The following is a 27,596-nucleotide window of genomic DNA, read 5'->3' as shown; positions in this document are numbered from 1 at the left end:
TCCACACTGTAATTTAATCTAATCTAAATGCGAGGTGATGCATTTTGGAAGGTCAAATTTGAAAGCTGAGTACAGGATTAAGGATAGGATTCTTGGCAGTGTGGAGGAACAGAGGGATCTTGGTGTGCAGGTACATAGATCCCTTAAAATGGCCACCCAAGTGGACAGGGTTGTTAAGAAAGCATATGGTGTTTTGGCTTTCATTAACAGGGGGATTGAGTTTAAGAGTCGTGAGATCTTGTTGCAGCTCTATAAAACTTTGGTTTGACTGTACTTGGAATACTGCGTCCAGTTCTGGTCGCCCTATTATAAGAAAGATGTGGATGCTTTGGAGCGGGTTCAGAGGAGGTTTACCAGGATGCTGCCTGGACTGGAGGGCTTATCTTATGAGGAGAGGTTGACTGAGCTCGGACTTTTTTCATTGGAGAAAAGGGAGGAGGAGAGGGGACCTAATTGAGGTATACAAGATAATGAGAGGCATAGATCGAGTCGATAGCCAGAGACTATTTCCCAGGGCAGAAATGACTAACACGACGGGTCATAGTTTTAAGCTGGTTGGAGGAAAGTGTAGAGGGATTGTCAGAGGCGGGTTCTTTACACAGAGAGTTGTGAGAGCATGGAATGCGTTGCCAGCAACAGTTGTGGAGGCAGGGTCATTGGGGACATTTAAGAGACTCCTGGACATGCATATGGTCACAGAAATTTGAGGGTGCATACATGAGGATCAGTGGTCGGCACAACATCGTGGGCTGAAGGGCCTGTTCTATGCTGTACTGTTCTATGTAAGGATAGGTGAGTCCCTTGGGCCGGATGGGATGTACCCAAGGTTGTTGCAGGAAGCGAGGGAAGATATTTCTGCACCTTTGGCAATGATCTTTGCATCCTCACTCTCCACTGGAATAGTGCCAGATGATTGGAGGGTGACAAATGTTATTCCATTGTTCAAGAAAAGGAATAGGGATAATCCTGGGAATTACAGACCAGTTAGTCTTACATTTGTGATGGGCAAATTATTGGAGAGGATTCTGAGTGACACAATTTATGGTTACTTGGAAAACCATAGTTTGATTAGAGATGGTCAGCACAGTTTTGAGAGGGCAGGTCATGCCTCACAAGCCTTATTGAATTCTTTGAGGATGTGACAAAACACATTGATGAAGGTAGAGCAGTGGATGGCACGTACATGGATTTTAGCAAGATAAGGTTCCCCATGATAGGTTCATTCAGAAAGTCAGGAGGTGTGAGATACAGGGAAATTTGGCTGTCTGGATACAGAATTGGCTGGCCCATAGAAGACTGAGGGTGATAGTAGATGGAAAGTATTCCATCTGGAGCTCAGTGACCACCGGTGTTCCACAGGGATTTGATTTGGGACCTCTGCTGTTTGTGATTTTTATAAATGACTTAGAGTAGGAAGTGGAAGGTGAGGTGGGGGGGGGGGGTGCATTTAGTACATTTGTTGATGACACAAAGGTTGGTGAAGTGATGGATAGTCTCAAGGAATGTTGGAGATTGCAAGGAACAGGATGTAGAACTAGGCTGATAAGTGGCAGATAAGTGGCACTTTAATCTGGAAAAGTGTGAAGTGATTCATTTTGGAAAATCAAATTTTAATGCAGATTGCAGAGTTAAAGGCAGGATTCTTGGCAGTATGGAGGAACAAAAGGATCTTGGGGTCCATGTCCATAGGTCCCTCAAAATTGCCACCTAAGTTGATAGAGTTGTTAAGAAGGTGTATGGTGTGTTGGCTTTCATTGGCAGGGGGATTGAGTTTAAGAGCTGTGAGGTTATGCTGCAGCTCTATAGTGCCCTGGTTAGACCACACTTGGAATATTGTGTTTGGTTCTGGTTACCTCATTATAGGAAGCTTTAGAAAGAGTGCAGAGATTTACCAGGATGCTGTCTGGACTGGAGGGCATGTCTTATGAAGAAAGGTTGAGGGAGCTGGGGCTTTTCTCATTGGAGCAAAGAAGGATGAAAGGTGACTTGGTAGAGGTGGACAAGATGATGAGAGGCATAGATAGAATTAATAGTCAGAGACCTTTTCCCAGGGCTGAAATGTCCATCACATGGGGGCATAAGTTTAAGGTGATTGTCATCTCCCCTAAACCTTCCTCCAGAGGTCGGATCTTTACACAGAGAATGGTGGGTGCATGGAATGTACTTCCAGCAGTGGTGGTAGAGTCAGATACATTAGGGACATTTAAGTGACTCTTGGATAGGCACATGGATGACAGTAAATTGAAGGGTATGTAGGTTAGTTTCATATTAGATTAGGATAAAAGGTCAGCACAACATCAAGGACCAAAGGGTCTGTATTGTGTTGTACTGTTCTATGTTCTGGACGTTTGATCCAAAAACTCAGCTATATTCTGGGGACCCGCGTTCAAATCCCACCACAGCAGATGGTGGAATTTGAGTTCAGTAAAAAATGATCAGGATTTAAGAATCTGCTGATGACCTTTGTCAATTGTCAGAAAAACACAGCTGGCTCTTTAATGTCTTTCAGCGATGGAACTCTGCTCTGAGTCTGGAGTCAAATGTAGGGCAGGTGAGGATGGCAATGCGGTTGACACTCAACCGCCCTCTGAAAAGACCCAGCAAGCCACTCAGTTGTATTAATCGATATAAAGTCTCAATAAAGGAATGATACCTGATGGATCACCTGGCATCAACGTAGGCACTAGAAAAAACAATAGCAGAAATATCCATGTCAATCCTGCAAAGTCCTCTTTACTAACTTCTGGGGGCTCCTGCTAAAATTGTGAGGACTAGTAAAACAACGACCTGACATAGTTACACTCACAGAATCATACAGACAATCTCTCCGACCCCACCATCACCATCCCTGGATATTCCTGTCACAAACCCAGCAGAGGTGGCAACACAGTGGTATACAATTTGCAGGCAGTTGCCCTGGGAGTCCTCAACATTGACTTGAGATCCAGTGAAGTCTGATGGCTTCAGGTTAACATGGCAAAGAAACCTCCTGCTCATTATCCTGTACTGCCCTCCATCAGCTTATGAATCAGCCCTCCATGTTGAGCAACACTTGGAGGAAACATGAAGAGTAGCAAGGGCACAAATGTACTCCGGATGGGGATTTCAATGTCCATCACTGAGTGGCTCAGCAGCAGCACTAATGACCAAGCTGGTCAGTTCCTAAAGAATATTGCTGCTAGACTGGATCTGTAGCAAGTGGTGAGGGAGTCAACAACAGGGAAAAACATTCTAGACCTCATCCTAACCAATCTACTGGCTGCAGATGCATTTATCCATAACGGTGTAAATAAGAGTGACCACCGCACAATCCTTGAGGAGACTAAGTTCCACTTCACATCAAGGATACCCTTCATTGTATTGTATGACACTATCACTGTCCTAAATGGGAAAGACCTCAAAAAGATCTAACAACTCAAGTCTGGGCAAGTATGACGTGCTAGATCAGGTGGCATGGTAGTACAATGGTTAGCACTGCAGCCTCACAGTGCCAGGGACCTGGGCTTGATTATAGCCTTGGGTGACTCTGTGGAGTTTGCTCATTCTCTGTGTTTACATGGGTTTTCACTGGGTGCGGCCAGTTTCCTCCCACAGTCCAAAGATGTGCAGGTTAGCTGGATTAGCCATGGTAAATGTGGGGTTATTGAGATGGTGTGGGCCTAGGTGGGATGCACCTTGGAGGGTTGATGCAGACTTTATGTGCCAAAATGGCCTCTTTTTGCAGTGTAGTGATCCTGTGCTGTGGGCCATCAACTGCAGCAGAATTGTACTCCAGTACCTAATGGCTAAACATATCCCCCACTTGATGATTAGCATCAGGCTAGGGGATCAAAAGAGCTGAATTCCAGAAGTCAAGTGAAAGTGACAGCCCTCGACATGAAAGCTGCATTTGACTATGTGTGGCATCAAGATGCCCCAGAAAAACTGGAATCAATGGATGTCAGGGGCAAACTTTGTTCTCACTGCAGTCATTCCTGACATGTAAAAAGATGGTTGTGTTGGTTAAAGGTCAGTCATCTCAACTCGAGGACACCTCTGCAGGAGTTCCTCAGGATACTGTCTTAGGTTCAATCATCTTCACCAATGACTATCCCTCGATCATAAGTTTAGAAGTGGGAATGCTCACCAATGATTGCATAATGTTCAGCACCATTCTCGACTCCTCAGATGTTGAAGCAGTTCATATTGAAATGCAACAAGAACTAGACAATATCCAGGCAGTCACACTTGCATCAGACAAGTGCCAGGCAATGATCATCTCCAATAATCTGGTTAAAAATAACACTACACCAGGTTATAGTCCAACACATTTACTTAAAAGTATATGCTTTTAAAGCACTGCACCTTTGTCAGGTAGCTAATGGGGCAGAGGACACAAAATTTATAAGTAAAAGATCAAATATTATACAATTGTTGCGATGTATTAGACAAATCTAGATGGCTGTTAAGTCTTTAATCACTTCAACTAGGGATGCATTAATCTCCAGACAGGAATAATCCCTCCCTGTGGGGGAACACTTCAGTGGTCAAGGACATTCGGCCTCAGATCTTTGGGTGAACGTCCTCTAAGGTAGACTTTGGTATATAGAACTGTGCAGAGTCACCGAACAGCGGCTGATTACTATGAGGAACCCATGAGGACAGCCTCTACTGGGATCTTGACTTCATGTCAGGTGACCCCACCACACTATACACTCTCACACACACATTCACACATAAGCACACATACATACTCATGCACTCACACAGACTCTCTCTCAGACATATGCTTTCTCTCACTCATATACATACACTCACAGACATATTCTCTGTCACACTCACGCAAACGCACACACTCACTCAACTCAAATTATATGATATTGAAACTGCCAAGGTCTTGTTTCTTCTTTGACAAAGTAGTACCATAGTCCACAGGGTTTGCTTTCAGGAATCAGGCATGGATAATCATACTCTGCTACTTTGTGTATTTATTGAGTCTAAAGATTTCCATAAAGTCCTTGATGGCACAGTGGTTAGTATTGCTGCCTCACAGCGCCAGAGACCCGGGTTCAATTCCTGCCTCAGGCAACTGACTGTGTGGAGTTTGCATATTCTCCCTGTGTCTGCATGGGTTTCCTCCCACAGTCCAAAAATGTGCAGGTTAGGTGAATTGGCCATGCTAAAAATTGCCCGTAGTGTTCGATAAAGGGGTAAATGTAGGAGAATGGGTCTGGGTGGGCTGCGCTTCGGCGGGTCGGTGTGGACTTGTTGGGCCGAAGGGCCTGTTTCCACACTAAGTAATCTAGTGTGTAGGGATATACAGGATAAGTGGATTAGCCATGGAAAATGCAGGATTATAGGAATTGGTAGGGGGTGGATCTTTGAAAGGTCTGTGCAGACTAAATGGGCCAAATAGTCTGCATCCACACTGTAGGGATTTTATGATACTTTGAGTAGAGTCCTCCTTAATTTTCAATTCTTGATTTACATCTTCTTTTGCTATTGATAAATACCAGAAGTTAAAATGCTGCTTAGATGAGTTCAGTCATATACTTTTCTTGTCAAAATCACAGACTACAAATGCCAACACCACTGATTCCATGTTCCCCACATGGCGCACTCAATCAAATTCTCATCCGATTCCCCTGAATTAAAGTATAACCATTATCTGTTTTCTAGTTGCATCAGTCTCTATTAGATGGTAGCATTGAGTCAGAGTAGTAGGTTCTCTTCTGCAAAGGCTATTAAAGAATAAGGTGGACTTTTATAATTGTTCAAGCAGTTTATGTATTCCTTCTATGTGGCGCCAGGTCATAAATCACAAGGTAACTGTTTCAATATTTAGCCACATAAAAGGGCAAAGACAGCAAGTATGTGGGAACATTAGTACCTCCAAATTCTTTTCCAAGTCACGTTTCATCCTGAATTGGTACTATATTGTTATTCCTTCAATTGTCAAAGAAGGTGAAATCTTTAAAAATGTGTACATAAATACCGTGGGGCAACTTTCATTATACAGACTGCAGCAATTTGAGATGGCAGCTCACACTTTTTTTGTTAGGAGTATCTAGGGATGAATAATAAATGCTGGACACCTCTTTAATGTACTTTATTAAAAATCTGTCGGAATGAGAGACAGAATCACACTGGATAAAGGGCGGGGGAGAGAGAGAGAAAGTGGCAAGTGGGGAAAGGTAGAAACAGGAACATAAAGTAAGAAATTCTTGTCAGCCTGTGGTGTGCACTGTTGTGAAAAAAAATTGTCACGGTAGAAATTGAACTCTTAATCTCTTGACTTTGTGATATTCTGTTTGCATTTATGTAGAAATACTGAGAGGTTCCAACATAAGAGCCGTTTGGCCCAACTAGCTTCTGCCAGTCTTCACCATCTGCATGCTCAAATGGGCCTAAAAACTGTGCCGTTGATTTCTGACAGGGCATGTGCAGAGGCCTGGGCTCGAGGAGGATGGAAAGCCGAGAAGGAAGAAAGAATGCAGTGGGAAACGAGTGAGCGTAAAAAGATTCAGGATAGTCTTAATGCTTTATCAGCGATCAAGAGGAAGGCTGAGGAGAAACGTAGGCTACAAGAAATGGAAGAACGAGGTAGAATCTGGCTTGATGTTGTCTGAGTTTCTTTAAAGGAGTTGCATAATTTTCGCTCTTCATACTTTACACATGAAAACATTAAAGTCTAAGGTATTAATTGTTGTATCCATTCTACAGCAGATGCATATATCATGAATTAGATCACTGAGACCGGTGAGCCATGAATGGTTTCCAACCTTCATGAATATTTGAAGCATCATTTACAATGTTCTTACCTTAAGCACAAGTTCCTGTCATATAATGCACTCCCTAGGATAGTAACTGTAAAAGATCCAGTCCACCTCTTGAGCTAAAGGTAAAGTCAACACAGTCTTACCAGTCTGGCAAGTTGTTCTAAATAGAAAGAGAGACAACTGGTGATGGTTTACCTAAGAGTCACCATGCCTCAGGCAAAGGGATAGGTTGAGAATAAGAATCCTTCATGGCCTCAGCCAGTGTGGGAATTGAACTGACACTGTTGGTATCACTCTACATCACAAACCAGCTATCTAGCCAACAGAGCTAAATGGATCCCATTCCATTTCGAAATATCTTTGTTTCTGTCAATTTCATTATCTCCAAAAGGTACCACACTTGATCTCTCTCCATCTCATCCTTTCAAGTCCAAGGACCCATTACAATGACTCATTTCTCTCCTATGAAAAGCTGTGCTCTCTTTTTGCATTGTTTATTTGGTTTTGGAATTACATCTACCTTGTACATTAGATTGGAGTCTTGAGATGGTACTGATAGCATTTTCATGCTTCTATTCCATTTCAAATCGTCCAGCCCTTTGGGCTGGGTGTGAGATTTTACACCAGGTTTGTTCCATGAGGAAATAGGTCACTGACTCAGGTGAAACTATCACCGTCATAAAGGAGCCTTCCGATAACAGCCTTATGGGCACTCTGTTGGTATATCAATCTTATCCTTTGCCATTCCACCAAAAGTGCCAGTAGAAATTGTATCTTACTGTCCTGCAAAAAAACACTATCCTATCACTCCTTTTGCAAAGAAAGCTGTTTTAGATTAGATTAGATTAGATTAGATTACTTACAGTGTGGAAACAGGCCCTTCGGCCCAACAAGTCCACACCGACCCGCCTAAGCGCAACCCACCCATACCCCTATATTTACCCCTTACCTAACACTACGGGCAATTTAGCATGGCCAATTCACCTGACCTGCACATCTTTGGACTGTGGGAGGAAACCGGAGCACCCGGAGGAAACCCACGCAGACACGGGGAGAATGTGCAAACTCCACACAGTCAGTCGCCTGAGGCGGGTATTGAACCCGGGTCTCTGGCGCTGTGAGGCAGCAGTGCTAACCACTGTGCCACCGTGCCGCCCACAGCCTACCCTCCCTGCCAATCACCCATCCTACATCAGGGATTCCAGGTGAGCCCTACTCCCTTGTGCTGCAGGTCCAGTGTGAAATACAGTTTTCACACTCTCCTACTCTCCAGTGTCCAGGTGAGTCCCTCCATTCAGTGTTGGGAATCTGGGAGAAGCCCACTTCCAGTGTTCGAATTCAAGTGAGCCCTGTGGGATCTCTACCACAAAACTTATATCTGATGTCCTTTGGACAGATGCTTATAGCTCCCTTTTGTGTTTGGATGAGATGAAAACATGGTTGCAAGCAGGACTTGGTGTTTGTTTACAGCCACATAGCCAACCAATTTTCAACAACAGTCAAGGTTCCTATTTCAGAATCCCAACATTGTCAATAGAAATAAAAGAGCTCTATTATGGTCGCTTCTCACTTGATACTTTTTGGTCAATGTTTAACTTCAATAAAGTGATTTAGAAGAGGAATTTCAACTCAATTTTATACACTGCTATTACAGGCCTCTCTCTCTTTCTCCATAAAATTAGGATATGTTTGTAGAGATGTTGAAAACTTCTAGAAATAACATTCCCTCAAGATTTTGTTTTATTCATTCACGGGTCGTGGGCATCGCTGGCTGGGCCAGCATTTATTGCCCATCTCCAGTTGCCTATAAGAGGGTAGTGGTGAGATGTATTCTTGAATGGTTGCAGTCCATTTCCTGTTGAAACACAATGCCAAGAGAGGGAATTGCAGAATTTTCACCCAGAGACACTGAAGGAACAGTGATATATTTTCCAAGTCTGGATGGTAGGTGGCTTGGAGAGGACTTGTAGGCGGTATCACATGTATCTGCTGCCTATGTCCTTCTAGAAGTGAGTAATCATGGGTTCAGAAGTTGTTGAATAAGAAACCTCGGTGAATTTCTGTAGTGCGTCCTGTAGATGGCACATACTGTTGCTACTGAGTGCAGTGATGGAGTGAGCATATGTTTGTGGATGTTGTCATGGTGGCTCAGTTGTTAGCACTGCTGCCTCACAGCGCCAGGGACCCGGGTTCAATTCCCGCCTTGGGCAACTGTCTGTGTGGAGTTTGCACATTCTCCCCATGTCTGCGTGGGTTTCCTCCAGGTGCTCCGGTTTTCTCCCACAGTCACAAAGATGTGCAGGTTAGGTGAATTGGCCATGCTAAATTGCCCATAGTGTTAGATGCATTCTTCAGGGGTGAATATAGAGGAATGGGTCTGGGTGGGTTGCTCTTTGGAGAGTCGGTGTGGACTTGTTGGGCTGAAGGGCCTGTTTCCACACTGTAGGGAATCTAATCTAATCTACTTGAATAATTGGGGCTCTTTCTGGGGTAGGTGGGACCTCTACAAGCAGGATGGTCTTAATCTGAACCAGAGGGGTACCAATATCCTGGGGGGGAAATTCGCTAAGGCTATTGGGATGGGTTTAAACTAATCCTGCAGGGGAATGGGAACCAAAATTGTAGGGAGGTCCGAAATCATGTTTCAGAGACGTAAGATGGCACTGGCAAGCAAGAAGTTGGTTTGAAGTGTATCTACTTCAACGCCAGGAGCATCCGGAATAAGGTGGGTGAATTTGCAGCATGGGTTGGTACCTGTGACTTCGGTGTTGTGGCCATTTCAGAGACATGGATAGAGCAGGGACAGGTATGGTTGTTGTAGGCTCCAGGATTTAGATGTTTCACTAAGAACAGAGAAGATGGTAAAAGAGGGGTAGGTGTGGCATTGTTGGTCAAGGACAGTATTACAATTGCAGAAAGGATGTTTGGGGACTCGTCAACTGAGGTTAGTATGGGCTGAGGTTAGAAACAGGAAAGGTGAGGTCACCCTGTTGGGAGTTTTCTATAGACCTCCGAATAGTTCCAGAGATGTAGTGGAAAGGATAGCAAAGATGATTATCAACAGGAGTGAGAGAGGCAGGGTAGTTGTCATGGGGGATTTCAACTTTCCAAATATTGACTGGGAACACTATAGTACGAGTACTATAGATTTGTCCAGTTTGTGCAGGAGGGCTTCCTGACACAGTATGTAGACAGCGCTGAAAATATGTTGCTGGAAAAGCGCAGCAGGTCAGGCAGAATCCAAGGAACAGGAGAATCGACGTTTCGGGCATAAGCCCTTCTTCAGGAATGTAAACAGGCCAACAAGGGGCGAAGCCACATTAGATTTGGTACTGGGTAATGAGCCCGGCCAGGTGTTAGACTTGGAAGTAGGTGAGCACTTTGGTGATAGCGATCACAATTCCATTATGTTTACTTTAGTGATAGAAAGGGATAGGTGTATACCACTGGGCAGGAGTTACAGCTGGGGGAAAGGCAATTACGATGCAATTAGGCAAGATTTAGGAAGCATAGAATGGAGAAGGAAACTGCAGGGGATGGGCATATTAGAAATATGGAGCTTATTCAAGGAAAAGCTCCTGTGTGTCCTAAACAAGTATGTACCTGTCGGGCAGGGAGGAAGCTGTAGAGTGCGGGAGCCGTGGTTTACGAAGTAAGTGGAATCTCTGGTCAAGAGGAAGAAGAAGGCTTATGTTAGGATGAGATGTGAAGGCTCAGTTAGGGCGCTTGAGGGTTACAAGGTAGCCAGGAAAGACCTAAAGAGAGAGCTCAGAAGAGCCAGAAGGAGACATGAGAAATTTTTGGCATATAGGATCAGGGTAAACCCCAAGGCTTTCTATAGGTATTTAAGGAATAAAATAATAATGAGAGTAAGATTAGGGCCAATCAAGGATAGTAGTGGGAAGTTGTGTGTGGAGTCAGAGGAGATAGGCGAAACACTAGATGAATATTTTTTGACCGTATTTTCTAGAAAATGTCAATGTTGTCGAGGAGAATACTGAGATACAGGATACTAGACTAGATGGGATTGAGGTTCACAAAGAAGAGGTATTAGAAATCCTGCAGAGTGTGAAAATAGATAAGTCCCCTGGGCCGGATGGGATTTATCCTAGGATCCTCTGGGAAGTCAGGGAGGAGATTGCCAAGCCTTTGGAATTGATCTTTAAATCGTCATTGTCTACAGGAATAGTGCCAGAACACTGGAGGATAGCAAATGTGTTTCCCCGTTCAAGAAGGGGAATAGAGACAACCCTGGTAATTATAGACCAGTGAGCCTTACTTCAGATGTTGGTAAAATGTTGGAAAAGGCTACAAGAGATAGGATTTATAATTATCTGGAAAAGAATAATTTGTTTAGGGATAGTCAGCGCAGTTTTGTGAAGGGTAGGTCGTGCCTCACAAACCTTATTGAGTTCTTTGAGAAGGTGACCAAACAGGTAGATGAGAGTAAACCGGTTGATGTGGTGTATATGGATTTCAGGTAAAAACAATGACTGCAGATGCTGAAAACCAGATTCCAGAATAGAGTGGTGCTGGAAAAGCATAGCAGTTCAGGCAGCATCCGAGGAGCAGGAAAATCGACGTTTCGGGCAAAAGCCCTTCATCAGGAATACAGGCAGAGTGCCTGAAGGGTGGAGAGATAAATGAGAGGAGGGTGGGGGTGGGGAGAAAGTAGCATAGAGTACAATAGGTGAGTTGGGGTGGGGATGAAGGTGATAGGTCAGGAGGAGGGTGGGTGAAGGTAGCAAAGAGTACAATGGGTGGGATGAAGGTGATAGATCAGAGAGGAGGGTGGAGTCGATAGGTGGAAAAGAAGATAGGCTGTAGGACAGGTCATGGGGATAGTGCTGAGCTGGAAGTTTGGAATTGGGGTGAGGAGGGGGAAGGGGAAATGAGGAAACTGGTGAAGTCCACATTGATGCTCTAGGGTTGAAGTGTTCAGAGGTGGAAGATGCCTTGGATGGAGGTGAGGGAGGAGGTGTGAGCACAGGTTTTGCATTTCCTGCAGTGGCAGGGGAAGGTGCCAGGACAGGAGGGGGGCTTGGACCTGACCAGGTAATCACAGAGGGAACGTTCTTTGCGGAAGGCGGAAAGGGATGGGAAGGGAAATATATCCCTGGTGGTGGGGTCCGTTTGGAGGTGGCGGAAATGTCGGTGGATGATTTGGTTTATGCAAAGGTTGGTCGGGTGGAAGGTGAGTACCAGGGGGGTTCTGTCCTTGTTACGGTTGGAGGGGTGGGGTTTGAGGGCGGAGGTGCGGGATGTGGATGAGATGTGTTGGAGGGAATCTTTAACCACATGGGAAGGGAAATTGCAGTCTCTAAAGAAGGAGGCCATCTGGTGTGTTCTGTGGTGGAACTAGTCCTCCTGGGAGCAGATACGTCGGAGCCGGAGGAATTGGGAATACGGGATGGCATTTTTGCAGGAGTAGGGTGGGAAGAGGTGTAATCCAGGTAGCTGTGGGAGTCGGTGGATTTGTAAAAAATGTCGGTGTCAAGTCGGTCATCATTAATGGAGATGGAGAGGTCCAGGAAGGGGAGGGAGGTGTCAGAGATGGTCCAGGTAAATTTAAGGTCAGGGTGGAATGTGTTGGTGAAGTTGATGAATTGCTCAACCTCCTCACGAGAGCACGAGGTGGCGCCAATGCTGTCATCAATGTAGCAGAGTGGTGGGGAGTGGTGCCGGTGTAATTACAGAAGATGGACTGTTCTACATAGCCAACAAAGAGACAGGCATAGCTGGGGCCCATATGGGGTGCCCATGGCTACCCATTTGGTCTAGAGGAATTGGGAGGATTCGAAGGAGAAATTAAGGGTGAGGACCAGTTCAGCCAAGCCGTTCGATAAGGTTCCCCACAGTAGGCTATTGCACAAAATGCGGAGGAATGGGATCGTGGGAGATATAGCAGTTTGGATCAGTAATTGGCTCGCTGAAAGAAAACAGAGGGTGGTGGTTGATGGGAAATGTTCATCCTGGAGTCCAGTTACTAGTGGTGTACCGCAAGGGTCGGTGTTGGGTCCACTGCTGTTCGTCATTTTTGTAAACGACCTGAATGAGGGCATTGAAGGGTGGGTAAGTAAATTTGCAGACGACACTAAGGCCGGTGGAGTTGTGGATAGTGATGAAGGATGTTGTAGATTACAGAGAGACTGCAGAGCTGGGCTGAGAGGTGGCAAATAGAGTTTAATGCGGACAAGTGTGAGGTGATTCACTTTGGTTGGAGTAACCGGAATGCAAAGTACTGGGCTAATGGTAAGATTCTTGATTTGGAGGTGCCGGTGTTGGACTGGGGTGTACAAAGTTAAAAATCACACAACACCAGGTTATAGTCCAACAGGTTTACTTGGAAGCACACTAGCTTTTGGAGCATCGCTCCTTCATCAGTGGTAGTGGAGGGCTCAATCCTAACACACAATTTATAGGTAAGATTCTTGGTAGTGTAGATGAGCAGAGAGATCTTGTTGTCCAGGTGCACAGACCCTTGAAAGTTGCCACCCAGGTTGACAGGGTTGTTAAGAAGGCATACAGTGTTTTAGCTTTTCTTAATAGAGGGATCGAGTTCCAGAACCATGAGCTTATGCTACAGCTGTACAAACTCTGGTGCAGCCGCAGTTGGAGTATTGTGTACAGTTCTGGTCACTGCATTGTAAGAAGGATGTGGAAGCTTTGGAAAGGGTGCCAGAGGAGATTTACTAGGACGTTGCCTGGTATGGAGGGAAGGTCTTACAAGGAAAGGCTGAGGGACTTGAGGCTGTTTTCATTAGAGAGAAGAAGGTTCAGAGGTGACTTAATAGAGACATATAAGATAATCAGAGGGTTAGATAGGGTGGACAGGGAGAGCCTTTTTCCAAGTATGGTAATGGCGAGCACGAGAATAGCTTTAAATTGAGGGGTGATAGATATAAGACAGAGGTAGTTTCTTTACTCAGAGAGTCGTAAGGGTATGGAATGCTTTACCTGCAACGGTAGTAGATTCACCAACTTTAAGTACATTTAAGTCGTCATTGGACAAGCATATGGACATACATGGAATAGTGTAGGTTAGATGGGCTTCAAATTGGTATGACAGGTTGGCACAACATCGAGGGCCGAAGGGCCTGTACTGCGCTGTTATGTTCTATGTACTTTGTCCATTATGGTGTAAAGCTTCTTGAATGTTGCTGGAGGTGCATTCATCCATGCAAGTATTCCATCATACTTCTGACTTTTAGACAGTGGACAGGCTTTAAGGAAGCATGAGGTGAGTTACTCACTGCAAGAATCCTGCTTTGGAGCCACTGTCTTTATATATGGCTATTCCAGTTCGGTTTCTGGTCAATGATAACCCCAGGATGCTGATAATGGGGGATTCAGTGTTAGTGATCCATTTTGGGCGACACGGTGGCACAGTGGTTAGCACTGCTGCCTCACAGCGCCTGAGACCCGGGTTCAATTCCCGCCTCAGGCGACTGACTGTGTGGAGTTTGCACGTTCTCCCTGTGTCTGCGTGGGTTTCCTCCGGGTGCTCCGGTTTCCTCCCACATTCCAAAGATGTGCAGGTCAGGTGAATTGGCTATGCTAAATTGCCCGTAGCGTTAGGTAAGGGGTAAATGTAGGGGTATGGGTGGGTTGCGCTTCGGCGGGTCGGTGTGGACTTGTTGGGCCGAAGGGCCTGTTTCCACACTGTAATCTAATCTAATCGAATGTCAAAGAACAATGTTAGATACTCCTTCGTTGGAGACAGCCATTGCCTGGCAGTTGTGTGGTGTTCATTTTACTTGTCACTTGTCAGCTGAAGCCTGCATATAATCCAGGTTTCGCTGCATTTGGACACCGAATGTTTCAGCATCTGAGGAGTCGCAAATGGTGTTGAACACCGGGTAATCATTGGCAAACATCCCCAGTTCTGACCTGAGGATGGTTGGACCATGAAAACTATCCTGAGGAACTCTTGCAGAGATGTCCTGGAACTGAGATGACTGACCTCCAATAACCACCGCTATCTTCCTTTGTGCCACATATGATTCCCATGCTAGATAAACTACATCCCAAGTCCATCAGAGAATATTGAAGATCTCAATGAAACTTAACTCAACTGTTTCCAAACACATCCATTTGAAAATTACACTCTACAAGCTGAAAGAAGGTTTGTATTCCATATCAGAAAAGAGACAAATAAAGTAGCAGGAAATATTGATATTTCAACAGGAAAGCATAGAAAATTATCATGTTACTAAGAAGTGATTTCACTAAGTTACAACACACAATAGGAGGTAATGGCATGTCAAATAATTCCTTTTGTGTAGGCAGGGAAACCCAATTTACCATCCCAGTTGTACTCAGTGTCCAAAATGATAAAGTGACAAAGCAGATGGACCTGGTATATTAGATGAACAAATCAGCACCATTCACAATTCATCAATTACTGAGGCAGACAATGTTCAAATGCAACAAGCTCTGGACAGTATCCCGGCTTGAGATGACAAGTGGCCAGTAACATTCGTGCCACACAAGTACCAGGCAATGACCATCTCCATTAAGAGTTTAATTACTGCCCCTTGACATTCAGTGGTGTTGCCATCACTCGATTCCTTACTGTCAACATCCTTGCAGTTACCATTGACCTGAAACTCAGCTGGACTCACCACATCCACAAATGGCTACAAGATCAGGTGAGAGGCTCAGAAAACAACGATGAGTAACTCCTCTCCTGACTCCCCAAATCCTGTCCACTATCTACAAGGCATTGTAGTGTGATGGAATACTCCCCAGTTACCTGGAAGGGTGCAGCTGCTGCAACATTCAAGAAGTTTAACACCATCCTGGACAAAGCTTGATTGGCATTGAATCTACAAAGATCCAATCCCTCTACCACCAAGTAGTAGAGTGGTCGATCTACAGGATGCACTGCAGGAATATACCAAAATTCCTTAGACAGCACCTTCTAAATCCATGCCCACTTCCATCAAGAAGATTAAGGACAGCAGATGTATGAGAACACAACAACCTGCAAATTCATTCCAAGCAAATCACCATTCTGACTTGGAAGTCTATTCATTGTTGCTGGGTCAAAATCTTGGTATTCTCTCCCTTACTGCATTATCGGTCAACCTACAACCGATCTGCAGTGATTCAAGAAGGCAGCTTACCATCACCTTCTCAAAGGCATCTAGGGACAGGAAATAAATGCTGACCAGATAGCCATGCCCACATCCAACCAGTGAATCTTAAAAAAAATTGGACCTTTGGCTGTATAGGCTATACAATATGTCCAACAATTGCTTCGCAGCTCACAAACCTCAGACTGTAGAAGTGACCAAGATACTGGTTGTACGTTTGCTTGCTGAGCTGGTAGATTTATGGGCGGCACGGTGGCACAGTGGTTAGCACTGCTGCCTCACAGCGCCAGAGACCCGGGTTCAATTCCCGCCTCAGGCAACTGACTGTGTGGAGTTTGCACGTTCTCCCCGTGTCTGCGTAGGTTTCCTCCAGGTGCTCCGGTTTCCTCCCACAATCCAAAAATGTGCAGGTCAGGTGAATTGGCCATGCTAAATTGCCCGTAGTGTTAGGTAAGGGGTAAATGTAGGGGTATGGGTGGGTTGCGCTTCGGCAGGTCGGTGTGGACTTTTTGGGCCGAAGGGTCTGTTTCCACACTGTAAGTAATCTAATCTAATTTGCTCTCGGATGTTTCATCACTACGCTAGGTAACATGATCAGTGAACCTCCAATGAAGCGCTGGTGTTCTGCCCTGCTTGCTATTTATGTGTCTTAGTCTGTTGTGATTGGTGATATCACTTATGGTTCTTTATCTGACAGGTTGGTAAATGAGGTCCAAATCGATGTGTTTATTAATGCCGGTTTGAATGTCATGCTCTTGGAATTCCTGTGTGTGTCTTTGTTTAGCCTGACCCAGGATGGATGTATTGTACCAGTCAAACTGGTGCCTCTCTTCGTCTGAGTGTATGGATACTAGTGATAGTTGGTCATGTCTTTTGGTGGCTAGTTGGTGCTCATGTATCCTGATGCCTAGTTTCCTGCCCGTCTGTCCTATGTGATGATCAGTGACAGAATCAGCCTTTGTGACTTATCCATGGTATATAACAGGATCACTCATCTCATTCTTGCACAAAACTTATTCCATATAACCAAAGGTACTAGATTAACTGAGTTGATAAGCAACATGCTAGCCATCAGGTATTTATTTTTTAATTGAACTGGGAAGAGAAGCAAATGACACTGAAAAATATTTCACCTTTATGTAATATTCTCAAACTGTGCTGTTCAATGTGTATTACGAACATCATGTCCATTCCTTCAGCTGAAAGAAAACACAGAAATTGCTGGTGAAATACAGCAGACCTGGTAAATTCTGTGTAAAGAAAGCAGAGTTAACGTTTGACTCTTCATCAGAGCTGTTCACAGCTAGGAATATTAATTCAGCTACCAGCAGACCTCCTCAACAGTTGCAGAGCTCTGGCTGTCTGAAACCTACTAGACTGAATAATCTGTACCTGGAACATTGCTGCATCTGTTGTAAGGAGACAAGTTACATTAAGAGTAGTTCAAACAAAGCAGACTAATGACTTTCATCAACTTCTCTTCCAGAAAAATGTTTAACTCCAGGACACAACTACTTACATATTGTCCAGCCCCTAGATTGTAACCCCTACAACTGTTATCTTCTCATTGGATAAGGCCTCTACAAACAAAGGCACATAAATTGCGCCCCAACAGCAGCCAGTGAAATATAACTTGACTGTGCCACAGTCACTTTGGGACTGGTGTGAGTCTTTGCAAGGCCTTACGTACTAATGTGAGGATGCAGCCAAATTAATTCTGTCAACTGTGACTGTGGGAAGCCGTCAGCTCCAAGAATGCCTTCTACTGGCAGAGATGTTTGCACATCTGCAAGTCATCAATTCTCAAGCTAAAGCCTATACACGATATTGGTGAGAGAGAGTTTAGCAATGTGACAAAAAAAAAATTCACCATACTTATACTTGCTGACAAGGAAATGCATCCATTTTAAAAGTTATCATCGATGTACTTGAACTCCTCCATTACCTTGCTTCTCCCCATCCCTGCAACCTACTTTAGATCTATGATCTTTAAGAACACTGCGGTTCTGGTTTCATGTATTTTTCCTAATTTCCTAGTCACCACTTTTAACAACTGTGCCTTTGGCTGTCAAAGCTCGAAGTTCCCTCCCTAAACTTCTGCATCTAGGTCTGTCCTCTTCTCAGTTATTCCTTAAAACTTACCCTGTTTGACCAAGCTTTTAGTAACCTGTGTTAATATCTTTTTATATGTCTCATTGTCCATTTTTGTCTGATTAATCTCTCATTAAGGTATCGTGGAATGTTTGATCATACAAAATGGTGCTATATGAATCTAGGTATTACAATGAGACATACACAGGGTGCCTCCACTTTTTCTTGGAATTCAAAAATTCGCAGTTCTCCGAAAGCTTGTTTTTTTCACCCTATAATCCCACTTTTTAAATTCCAGGTGAAGATTCTAATTCCGAGTCCAATGACCCTGAGATAATTCCGTGTTATTCAAGTTTTGAAAGCCAGCAAAAGATCGAAGCGTTTGTGAATGATGTTGTGAAAATCCAGGAGGAGATTCTGGAAGACCAGCAGCAATTGGCTGAAAGAAAAACTGAGACAGCTACTGAGAACCAGCCAAAAGGATCCAGTGCAGAGATAGTAGACCAAGCTGCTTTACCTTGCAGTTTGGACAGAGGGAATAGTACTGAGTTCACGCAATCAGAAGAACAGGTTTTCTCACCATCACTGGATCCTTCTGACCAGTTGCAGAGCACAGTCTTCAACAGTAATATTGCAGGTTAAAGTATTTTCAACTTACTACTTAGGGTCATGGAGATGTACTGCACGGGAAACAGACCCTTCAGTCCAACTCGTCCATGCCAACCAGATATCCTAAATGAATCTAGTCCCATTTGCCAGCACTTGGTCCATATCCCTCTAATCCCTTCCTATTCATACACCCATCCAGATGCCTTTAAATGTTGTAAATGTACCAACCTACACCACTTTGTCTGGCAGCTCAATCCATCCACACAGCACCCTCTGCGTGAAAAAGTTACCCCATAGGTTCCTTTTAAATCCTTCCCCTCTAACCCTAAACCGATGCCCTCTAGTTCTTGACTCCCCCAACCCAGTGAAAAGACCTTGTCTATCTATTTGTCCTATTCATGCCCCTCATGATTTTAGAAACCTCTATAAGATCATCCATCAGCCTTCGACGCTTGAGGAAAAACATCCCCAGCCTGTTCAGCCTCTCCCAATAGCTCAAATCCTCCAACTTTGGCAACATCCTTTTCTGAGCCCTTTCAAGTTTCACAACATCTATTCTATAGGAGGGAGACCAGAATTGCACACAATATTCCAAATTGGCCTAACCAATATGCTGTATAGCTCCCAACTCCTATACTCAATGCTCTGAACACTAAAGGAAAGCATGCCAAATGTCTACTTCACTAAACTATCTACCTGAGACTCCGTTTTCAAGGAAATATGAACCTACACTCCAAGGTCTTTGTTCAGCAACACTCCCAGGACCTTACCATTAGGTGTAAAAGTCCTGCCCTGATTTCCCTTTTCAAAATGGTTCCTCTCACTTATCTAAATTAAATTCCATCTGCCACTCCTCCGCCCATTGGCCCATCTGATCAAGATACTGTTGTACGGTGAGGTAACCTTCTTTACTAGGAGAAAGTGAGACTGCAGTTGTTGGAGATCAGAGTCAAAAGGTGTGGTGGTGTAAAAGCACAGGAGGTCCGGCAGCATCCGAAGAGCAGGAGAGTTGACATTTCGGGCATTCCTGATGAAGGGCTTATGCCCAAAACATCGATTCTCTTACTCCTCAGATGCTGCTTGATCTGCAGTGCTTTTCCAGCACCACATGTTGCAACTCCAACCTTATTCGCTGTCCGCTACACCTCCAATTTTGGTGTCATCTGCAAAGTTACTAACTATACCTCCTATGGTCACATCCAATTCATTTACATAAATGACAAAAAGCAGTGGACCCAGCGCCAATCCTTGTGGCACATCACTGGTCACAGGTCTCCAGTCTGAAAAGTAACCCTCCTCCATCACTCTTTGTGTTCTTATCTTCAAGCCAGTTCTTTATCCAAATGGCTAGTTCTCCTTGTATTCCGTGACCAAACATGCTAACCAGGTGTTTTAAAAACTTAATAGTGTTTTAAAAATAGTGAAACATGCAAACGTTTGATTAACAGCAAAAATCAAAGTATTTAAGATATTAAAGGTTGATATTAATGAAGATGACATACAGCATAGGAAGGAATATTTACTTAGCTATCCTTTGTAACTGGGCAAAAGTGAGGACTGCAGATGCTGGAGATTATAGTCTAGAGTGTGGTGCTGGAAAAGCACAGCAGGCCAGGCAGCATCTGAGGAGCAGGAGAATCGATGTTTCGGGCAAAAGCCCCTCAACAGGAATGAGGGCTTTTGCCAATCCTCAGTTTCTCCTAGTATAATGGTATCTGGATTAGATGGGTGGAGGACTGGCAGATGGAATTTAATTTAGATAAATGCGAGGTGCTGCATTTTGAAAAGGCAAATCAGGGCAGGACTTTTACACTGAGTTGGTAAGGTCTTTTGTCCTCATTCCTGATGAAGGGCTTTTACCCAAAACATTGATGCTCCTGCTCCTCGGATGCTGCCTGACCTGCTGTGCTTTTCCAGCACCGCACAATCCTTTGTAATTGGGACAATGTAGGTCGGCAAGCACAAAGGTGATAGATGAACAGAATTCAATGTAAGGATATTGGTGACAGAGTTTGAATGATCTGAGATTTATGGAGACGAGAAAATGGAATGCTGCCACAGAATGCACTGGAGTCATCAGAGCAAGAGATAACAAAAGAAGGGATGTGGATTCAGCAGTAGAGTGAGAAACAGGTAATGTAAAGCACAGATATTGAATTTGCAAGGGTTGCATGTTGCCCTTTTTTTTAAACCAGTAGCATGTTGTTCCACCAATGTAGATGTCACTTGAGAAATTGCAAATTATCGTATCTGTGTGGCAGTATCTATAGACAGTGAAACAGAGTTAACTTTTTGAGTCTAATATGAGTCATATCAGGTTTGAAACAATAATCCTGTTTCTTGCTCTGCAGATGCTGTGTGACTTAGAATCATAGAGTCATACAGATATACAGCAAGGAAACAAGACTCATCGGTCCACCTCGTCCATGCCAACCAAATATTCTAACCTAGTCTAGTCCCATCTCCCAGCATTTGGCCCATATCTGTGTAAACCCTTCCTATTCATATACCCATCCAGATGCCTTTTAAATGCTGTTAATTGTACCAGCCTCCACCACTTCCTCTGGCAGCTCATTCCATACACATACCACCCTGTGTGTGAAAAAGTTGCCCCTTAGGTCCCTTTTATATCTTTCCTCTCTCACCCTAAACTTATGCCCTCTAGTTCTGGACTCCCCCACCTCAGGGAAAAGACCTTGTCTATTTATCCTATCTATGCCTCTCATGATTTTAGAAACCTCTGTAAGATCACCCCTCAGCCTCCGATGCTCCAGGGAAAACAGACCCAGCTCATTCAGCCTTATTGCATTTCTCTAGTACTTTCTGTTTTAATTCAAATTTCCAGCATCTGCAGCATTTTGCTTTTATTTGACTGTACCTGTGCCACTGTTTTAAATTTGTGACAATCATTACACTTGCTCCAGTCTGTAATTTTACATTACTAGGGGGCTCATGTGTCTTTTTCATCCCTGTTCTCAGACTCATCATCAAACAAGATGCCTGCTGAGAGGGTTCTAGTGACTGAACTGGCAAAGACAAACACCATAGAGACCATTTGCTTAGAAGAGGACAGGAAATTGTATATTGACGTGAGTCAAGCGCAAATGCAGAAATGATCAAAGCTAACAAAATTTAAATAGTTCTTTGGAAAAGTTTTCTGATATTATAGAATACAGTAGCCTCCCCCCCCCACCCCCCACTCCCATACACATGGGGGATACGTTCCAAGACCTACCGCAGAAGCACAAAATCACGGATAGGTGCGAACCCTTGGTGCCTGGTTGCAGAAGGTTTCCGAATATATGCTCGGGCCGCTATAAACTGTGGGTAACTGAAACTGGCAGTCGACCTGTATTGCAGAACAGAAGGCTCTGAAGGATTGTTTCCTGATTTCACTCCTTAATGTCTATGAGTAATATCGAATGGAATGCATTGGTTGTGTTTTAGTGGCAGTTCAACAGCTTCAAAGGTACATCTAATTTTGTTAGTTTATTTTTATTTTTAAATGTTTTAAGATTGAATACAGTTTCTAAAACTAATACAATTTAAAATGGAATTCTCAACACTGTTAGTACAGTACAAGTCAAAAGTTGAAAAAGATTTTTCAACATACAAATCTTGAATCCGCTGATGGGTGAGTGCCAAACCAGAGGACACAGCTTAAAAATACAGGGTAGACCATTTAGGACAGAGATGAGGAGAAACATCTTCACCCAGAGAGTGGTGGCTGTGTGGAATGCTCTGCCCCAGAGGGCAGTGGAGGCCCAGTCTCTGGGTTCATTTAAGAAAGAGTTGGATAGAGCTCTCAAGGATAGTGGAATCAAGGGTTATGGAGATAAGGCAGGAACACGATACTGATTAAGGATGATCAGCCATGATCATATTGAATGATGGTGCAGGCTCGAAGGGCAGAATGGCCTACTCCTGCACCTATTGTCTATTGTCTATTAATATTCAAATCTGGAGATGCAAAGACTTTCTGCAGTGAGGTGTGGTAGGTTTGGCAGCAAGCACCATTATTAGTGATGGAGATAAGCCCAATAAAGAAGTGTGGTGTCTAATATCCAATTTGTATAAAATCAAACAAGCAGAAAACTTGTCCTTCACAATGCCTTGTGTGATTAACAGCATTTTTAAAAATGTATTACGATTCTTTGATTTTAATCAATTTGTGTGTCCGGTGATGTTCCATGCATTTAAAATCCTCTTCCTGAATTTCTTGTATGATTGTAAATAATATATTTAAAAATCATATGTTTATCCAGATTCACATATGTGTTCAATTTTAATAGTCTCCAGCTTCCTGCTTCTTTATAGGATCTACCTGATTTAGAAGAACTGAGTGACTCATCAGAACCTGATGAGGCCTCAAGCTGCAAGGTAAACTATTGCATTCTCTCCATTTTGCTTCAATTTGAGTTTTTCTAAATAATGGAATTTAGTAAGCTTACTATATTTTTGGATGATCTGCCTGTACAGCCATCAAATTAAAAGTGTGACAAGCAAATTTAGTTCCTCTAGCATGTTCCACCAATCAGTGAGATTATAGCGGTTCCATGACCTAATGTGCTCCACATCCATTAATTTCTTAGCTGTCCAGAGTTGTGGCACATGCCTGCAGATATGAAATAACAAATTCTGAAACATGGATTTTAGCAGTGTGCTTCTAGCATATATTAGAGAATAAGGTTCAACAGCTCCAAATGGTTGAAGCAGTCTTACAGCTGGCCTACGGCAGCCTGGTAGAAAAACAGTGCATGGTGATGAGCAAGGTCCTACAGAGCAGATGCTTACCCTCCAGGGAGCATTTAAACTGCATCAGTAGAATGTAAATGTAGGGGTGTACAGGCTAGGTAGATTAGCCATGGGAAATGTACGGTTACAGGGATAGGCTGAGTCTGGGTGGGATGCTCAGTGTGAACTTGATGGACCAAATGGCCTGCTTCCACACTATAGAGATTCTATTCTATGATTCTATGACTCTGATATCTATCCCAGAATACTGCTATCAGAAGGAGGCAAGGAAAGAGACTGCTGGGACCTTGTCAGAAATCTTTCATATCCTATTTCACCACAGGAGAGTTTCCAAAAGACTAGAGAATAACCAATTGTTGTTCCGTTATTTAAGTAGGGCAATAGGGATAATCCAAGAAACTATTGGGCAGCGAGCCTTACGTCAGTGTAGGGAAATTATTGTAGAAGATTCTGAGGGACAGGATTTATTTGCATTTGCAACATAGATGGAAGCCATTCACCTTTTGAAAGATCTATCCAATTATTGCCACTTCCCCCCTCGTTCCCTATATTCCTGCACATTCTCCCCCCTTCATGTATATATCCAATCCCTTTCAAATCCGTTTCCACTGCACGTTCAGATTATTAGAATATTCTGAGTAAAAAGACTCATCTCCCTTGAGTGCTTTTGTCAATTATCTTAATGCATTCTAATTTCATGATAGATTTAATTTACTTCTATTAAATCTACATTATCCTGTTTGCTATGAATTATTTTCTCTATATTGAACAAATTTGTGTTGCAGACGTTTTGTCCCCTGTCTAGGTGACATCCTCAGTGCTTGGGAGCCTCCTGTGAAGCGCTTCTGTGATCTTTCCTCCGGCATTTATAGTGGTTTGTCTCTGCCACTTCCAGTTGTCAGTTCCAGCTGACCGCTGCAGTGGCCGGTATATTGGGTCCAGGTCGATGTGTTTGTTGATAGAATCTGTGGATGAGTACCATGCCTCTAGGAATTCCTTGGCTGTTCTCTGTTTGGCTTGTCCTATAATAGTAGTGTTGTCCCAGTCGAACTCATATTGCTTGTCATCTGCATGTGTGGCTACTAAGGATAGCTGGTCGTGTCGTTTCGTGGCTAGTTGGTGTTCATGGATACAGATCGTTAGCTGTCTTCCTGTTTGTCATATGCAGTGTTTTGTGCAGTCCTTGCATAGGACTTTGTACACTATGTTGGTTTTGCTCATGCTGGGTATCGGGTCCTTTATCCTGGTGAGTTATTATCTGAAGTGGCTGTTGGTTTGTGTGATGTTATGAGTCCTAGTGGTTGTAGTAGTCTGGCTGTCAGTTCAGAAATGTTCTTGATGTATGGTAACGTGGCTAGTCCTTTGGGTTGTGGCATGTTCTCATTCCCTTAGGCATCTGTTGATGAAATTGCGGGGGTATCAGTTTTTGCAGTTCTGGTGTGCTGCAGTGTGTTGTGGCCCTTTTGAATAGTGTCTTGATGCAACTTCTTTTGTGTGTTGGGGTGGTTGCTTTCGTAGTTCAGGACTTGGTCTGTGTGTGTGTGGCTTTCCTGAATACCTTTGTGGTGAATTCTCCATTCGGTGTTCTCTGTACCATCATGTCTAGGAATGGGAGTTGGTTGTCCTTTTCTTCCTCTCTAGTGAGGGACAACACTACTATTATAGGACAAGCCAAACAGAGAACAGCCAGGGAATTCCTAGAGGCATGGCACTCATCCACAGATTCTATCAACAAACACATCGACCTGGACCCAACATACCGACCACTGCAGCGGATAGCTGGAACTGACAACGGGAAGTGGCAGAGACAAACCACTATAAATGCCGGAGGAAACAACACAGAAGCGCTTCACAGGAGGCTCCCAAGCACTGAGGATGTCATCTAGACAGGGGATGAAACATCTGCAACACAAATTCCCAGCTCGGCGAACAGAACCACAACAACGAGCACCCAAGCTACAAATCTTCTCACAAATATTGAACAAAGCTACACATCCAGTTGATCTTTGTTTTGCTGTGTTTAAAGCTACAGCTTTTGTTTAGATATTTTAGGTTCACATCTCTAATCTTTATCTTGATCTTTTTACTTATAATTGACTATATTCTCCTTTGCTTTTACCTTTGTTTTACATGCTGTTTTTTATTGATGTATGTTCATCTATTTCTACCTTCCGTACCATGGTCTTTTTTATTACTTGAATTCTTGCTATTCACCACTCTACAACTTTGCCCCCAACTTCTATTAAACTTTCCACCTGTTCTTTAGTTTCCTTATGATTCAAATGCACTGCTCCCAACTTCACCAGAGCTGGTGCCAGTGCTCTTAAAACTGAATCCCCCCCTTTCCTCCCCCACCCCCTCTCCACTACCTCACTTTGTACCCACCAAATCCTTAGCCAAATGGTGGCTTCAATTTCTACGTAGATTCTTTACCACCAATACCTCCACTTCTGCTGTCTCCTAGACACCTCTAACGTGCAAACGAGGAGTGTGGTTTAATGGTTATGTTCTGATCATTTAGGATGTAGGTTTGCTCGCTGAGCTGTAGGTTTGCATAGGGATAGTATAGGGAACTTGTGTGTGGAGCCTGAGGAGGTAGGGGAAGCCCTAAATGAGTTTTTTGCTTCTGTCTTTACGAAAGAAACAAACTTTGTAGTGAATGAAACCTTTGAAGAGCAGGTGTGCATGCTGGAATGGATAGAGATAGAGGAAGCTGATGTGCTGAAAGTTTTGTCTAACATTAAGATTGACAAGTCGCCAGGCCCGGACCAGATTTGTCCTCGGCTGCTTTGGGAAACGAGAAATGCAATTGCTTCGTCACTTGTGAAGATCTTTGCATCCTCGCTCTCCACTGGAATCGTACCTGAGGACTGGAGAGAGGCAAATGTAATTCCTCTCTTCAGGAAAGGAAATAGGGAAATCCCCGGCAATTACAGACCAGTAAGTCTCACATCTGTCGTCTGCAAGGTGTTAGAAAGGATTCTGAGGGATAGGATTTATGACCATCTGGAAGAGCACATGGCTTGATTAAATGCAATAAACATGGCTTTGTAAGGGGCAGGTCATGCCTCACAAACCTTATCGAGTTCTTTGAGGATGTGACTAGAAACGTTGATGAGGGTCGAGCTGTGGATGTGGTGTATATGGATTTCAGCAAGGCATTTGATAAGGTTCCCCATGGTAGGCTCATTCAGAAGGTCAGGAGGAATGGGATACAGGGGAACTTAGCTGTCTGAATATAGAATTGGCTGGCCAACAGAAGACAGTGAGTGGTAGTAGAAGGAAAATATTCTGCCTGGAAGTCAGTGGTGAGTGGTGTTCCACAGGGCTCTGTCCTTGGGCCTCTACTGTTGTAATTTTTATTAATGACTTGGATGAGGGGATTGAAGGATGGGTCAGCAAGTTTGCAAACGACACAAAGGTTGGAGGTGTCGTTGACAGTATAGAGGGCTGTTGTAGACTGCAGCGGGACATTGACAGGATGCAGAGAATGGGCTGAGAGGTGGCAGATGGAGTTCAATCTGGATAAATGCGAGGTGATGCATTTTGGAAGGTCGAATTTGAAAGCTGAGTACAGGATTAGGGATAGGATTCTTGGCAGTGTAGAGGAACAGAGGGATCTTGGTGTGCAGGTACATAGATCCTTTAAAATGGCTACCCAGGTGGACAGGGTTGTTAAGAAAGCATATGGTGTTTTGGCTTTCATTAACATGGGGATTGAGTTTAAGAGTTGAGATCTTGTTGCAGCTCTATAAAACTTTGGTTAGACTGCACTTGGAATACTGCATCCAGTTCTGGTCGCCCTATTATAGGAAATATGTGGATGCTTTGGAGAGGGTTCAGAGGAGGTTTACTAGGATGCTGCCTGGACTGGAGGGCTTATCTTATGAAGAGAGGTTGACTGAGCTCGGACATTTTCATTGGAGAAAAGGAGGAGGAGAAGGGACCTAATTGAGGTATACAAGATAATGAGAGGCATAGATAGAGTCGATAGCCAGAGACTATTTCCCAGGGCAGAAATGGCTAACACGAGGGGTCATAGTTTTAAGCTGGTTGGAGGAAAGTATAGAGGGGATGTCAGAGGCGGGTTCTTTACACAGAGAGTTGTGAGAGCATGGAATGCGTTGCCAGCAGCAGTTGTGGAAGCAAGGTCATTGGGGACATTTAAGAGACTGCTGGACATGCATATTGTCACAGAAATTTGAGGGTGCATACATGAGGATCAATGGTCGGCACAACATCGTGGGCTGAAGGGCCTGTTCTGTGCTGTACTGTTCTATGCTCT

The 27,596-nt window shown here is 43.9% G+C and overlaps 1 protein-coding gene across 5 annotated transcripts in view; it reads left to right on the top strand.

Moving 5' to 3' along the window:
- The window catches only part of dnaaf1 (dynein axonemal assembly factor 1), a 126,489-nt gene that overhangs the window by 83,235 nt on the left and 15,658 nt on the right, over positions 1-27,596 (top strand). For all 5 annotated transcript variants that reach the window (XM_043707394.2, XM_087996120.1, XM_087996121.1 and 2 more), the window contains 4 exons: positions 6,416-6,582; positions 18,246-18,584; positions 21,536-21,645; positions 22,874-22,936. In XM_043707394.2, coding sequence (XP_043563329.2) covers positions 6,416-6,582; positions 18,246-18,584; positions 21,536-21,645; positions 22,874-22,936 — 679 coding nt within the window. The remainder of the gene's footprint in view (positions 1-6,415; positions 6,583-18,245; positions 18,585-21,535; positions 21,646-22,873; positions 22,937-27,596) is intronic.

The sequence above is a fragment of the Chiloscyllium plagiosum genome, unplaced genomic scaffold, assembly GCF_037043375.1.
Source record: "Chiloscyllium plagiosum isolate Xiang-an unplaced genomic scaffold, Cpla_swu_hap1 HiC_scaffold_17, whole genome shotgun sequence".
Classification (NCBI taxonomy): Eukaryota; Metazoa; Chordata; class Chondrichthyes; order Orectolobiformes; family Hemiscylliidae; genus Chiloscyllium; species Chiloscyllium plagiosum.
Note: the sequence above shows the minus strand (reverse complement) of the source record. Positions and strands in the feature narration are given on the sequence as shown.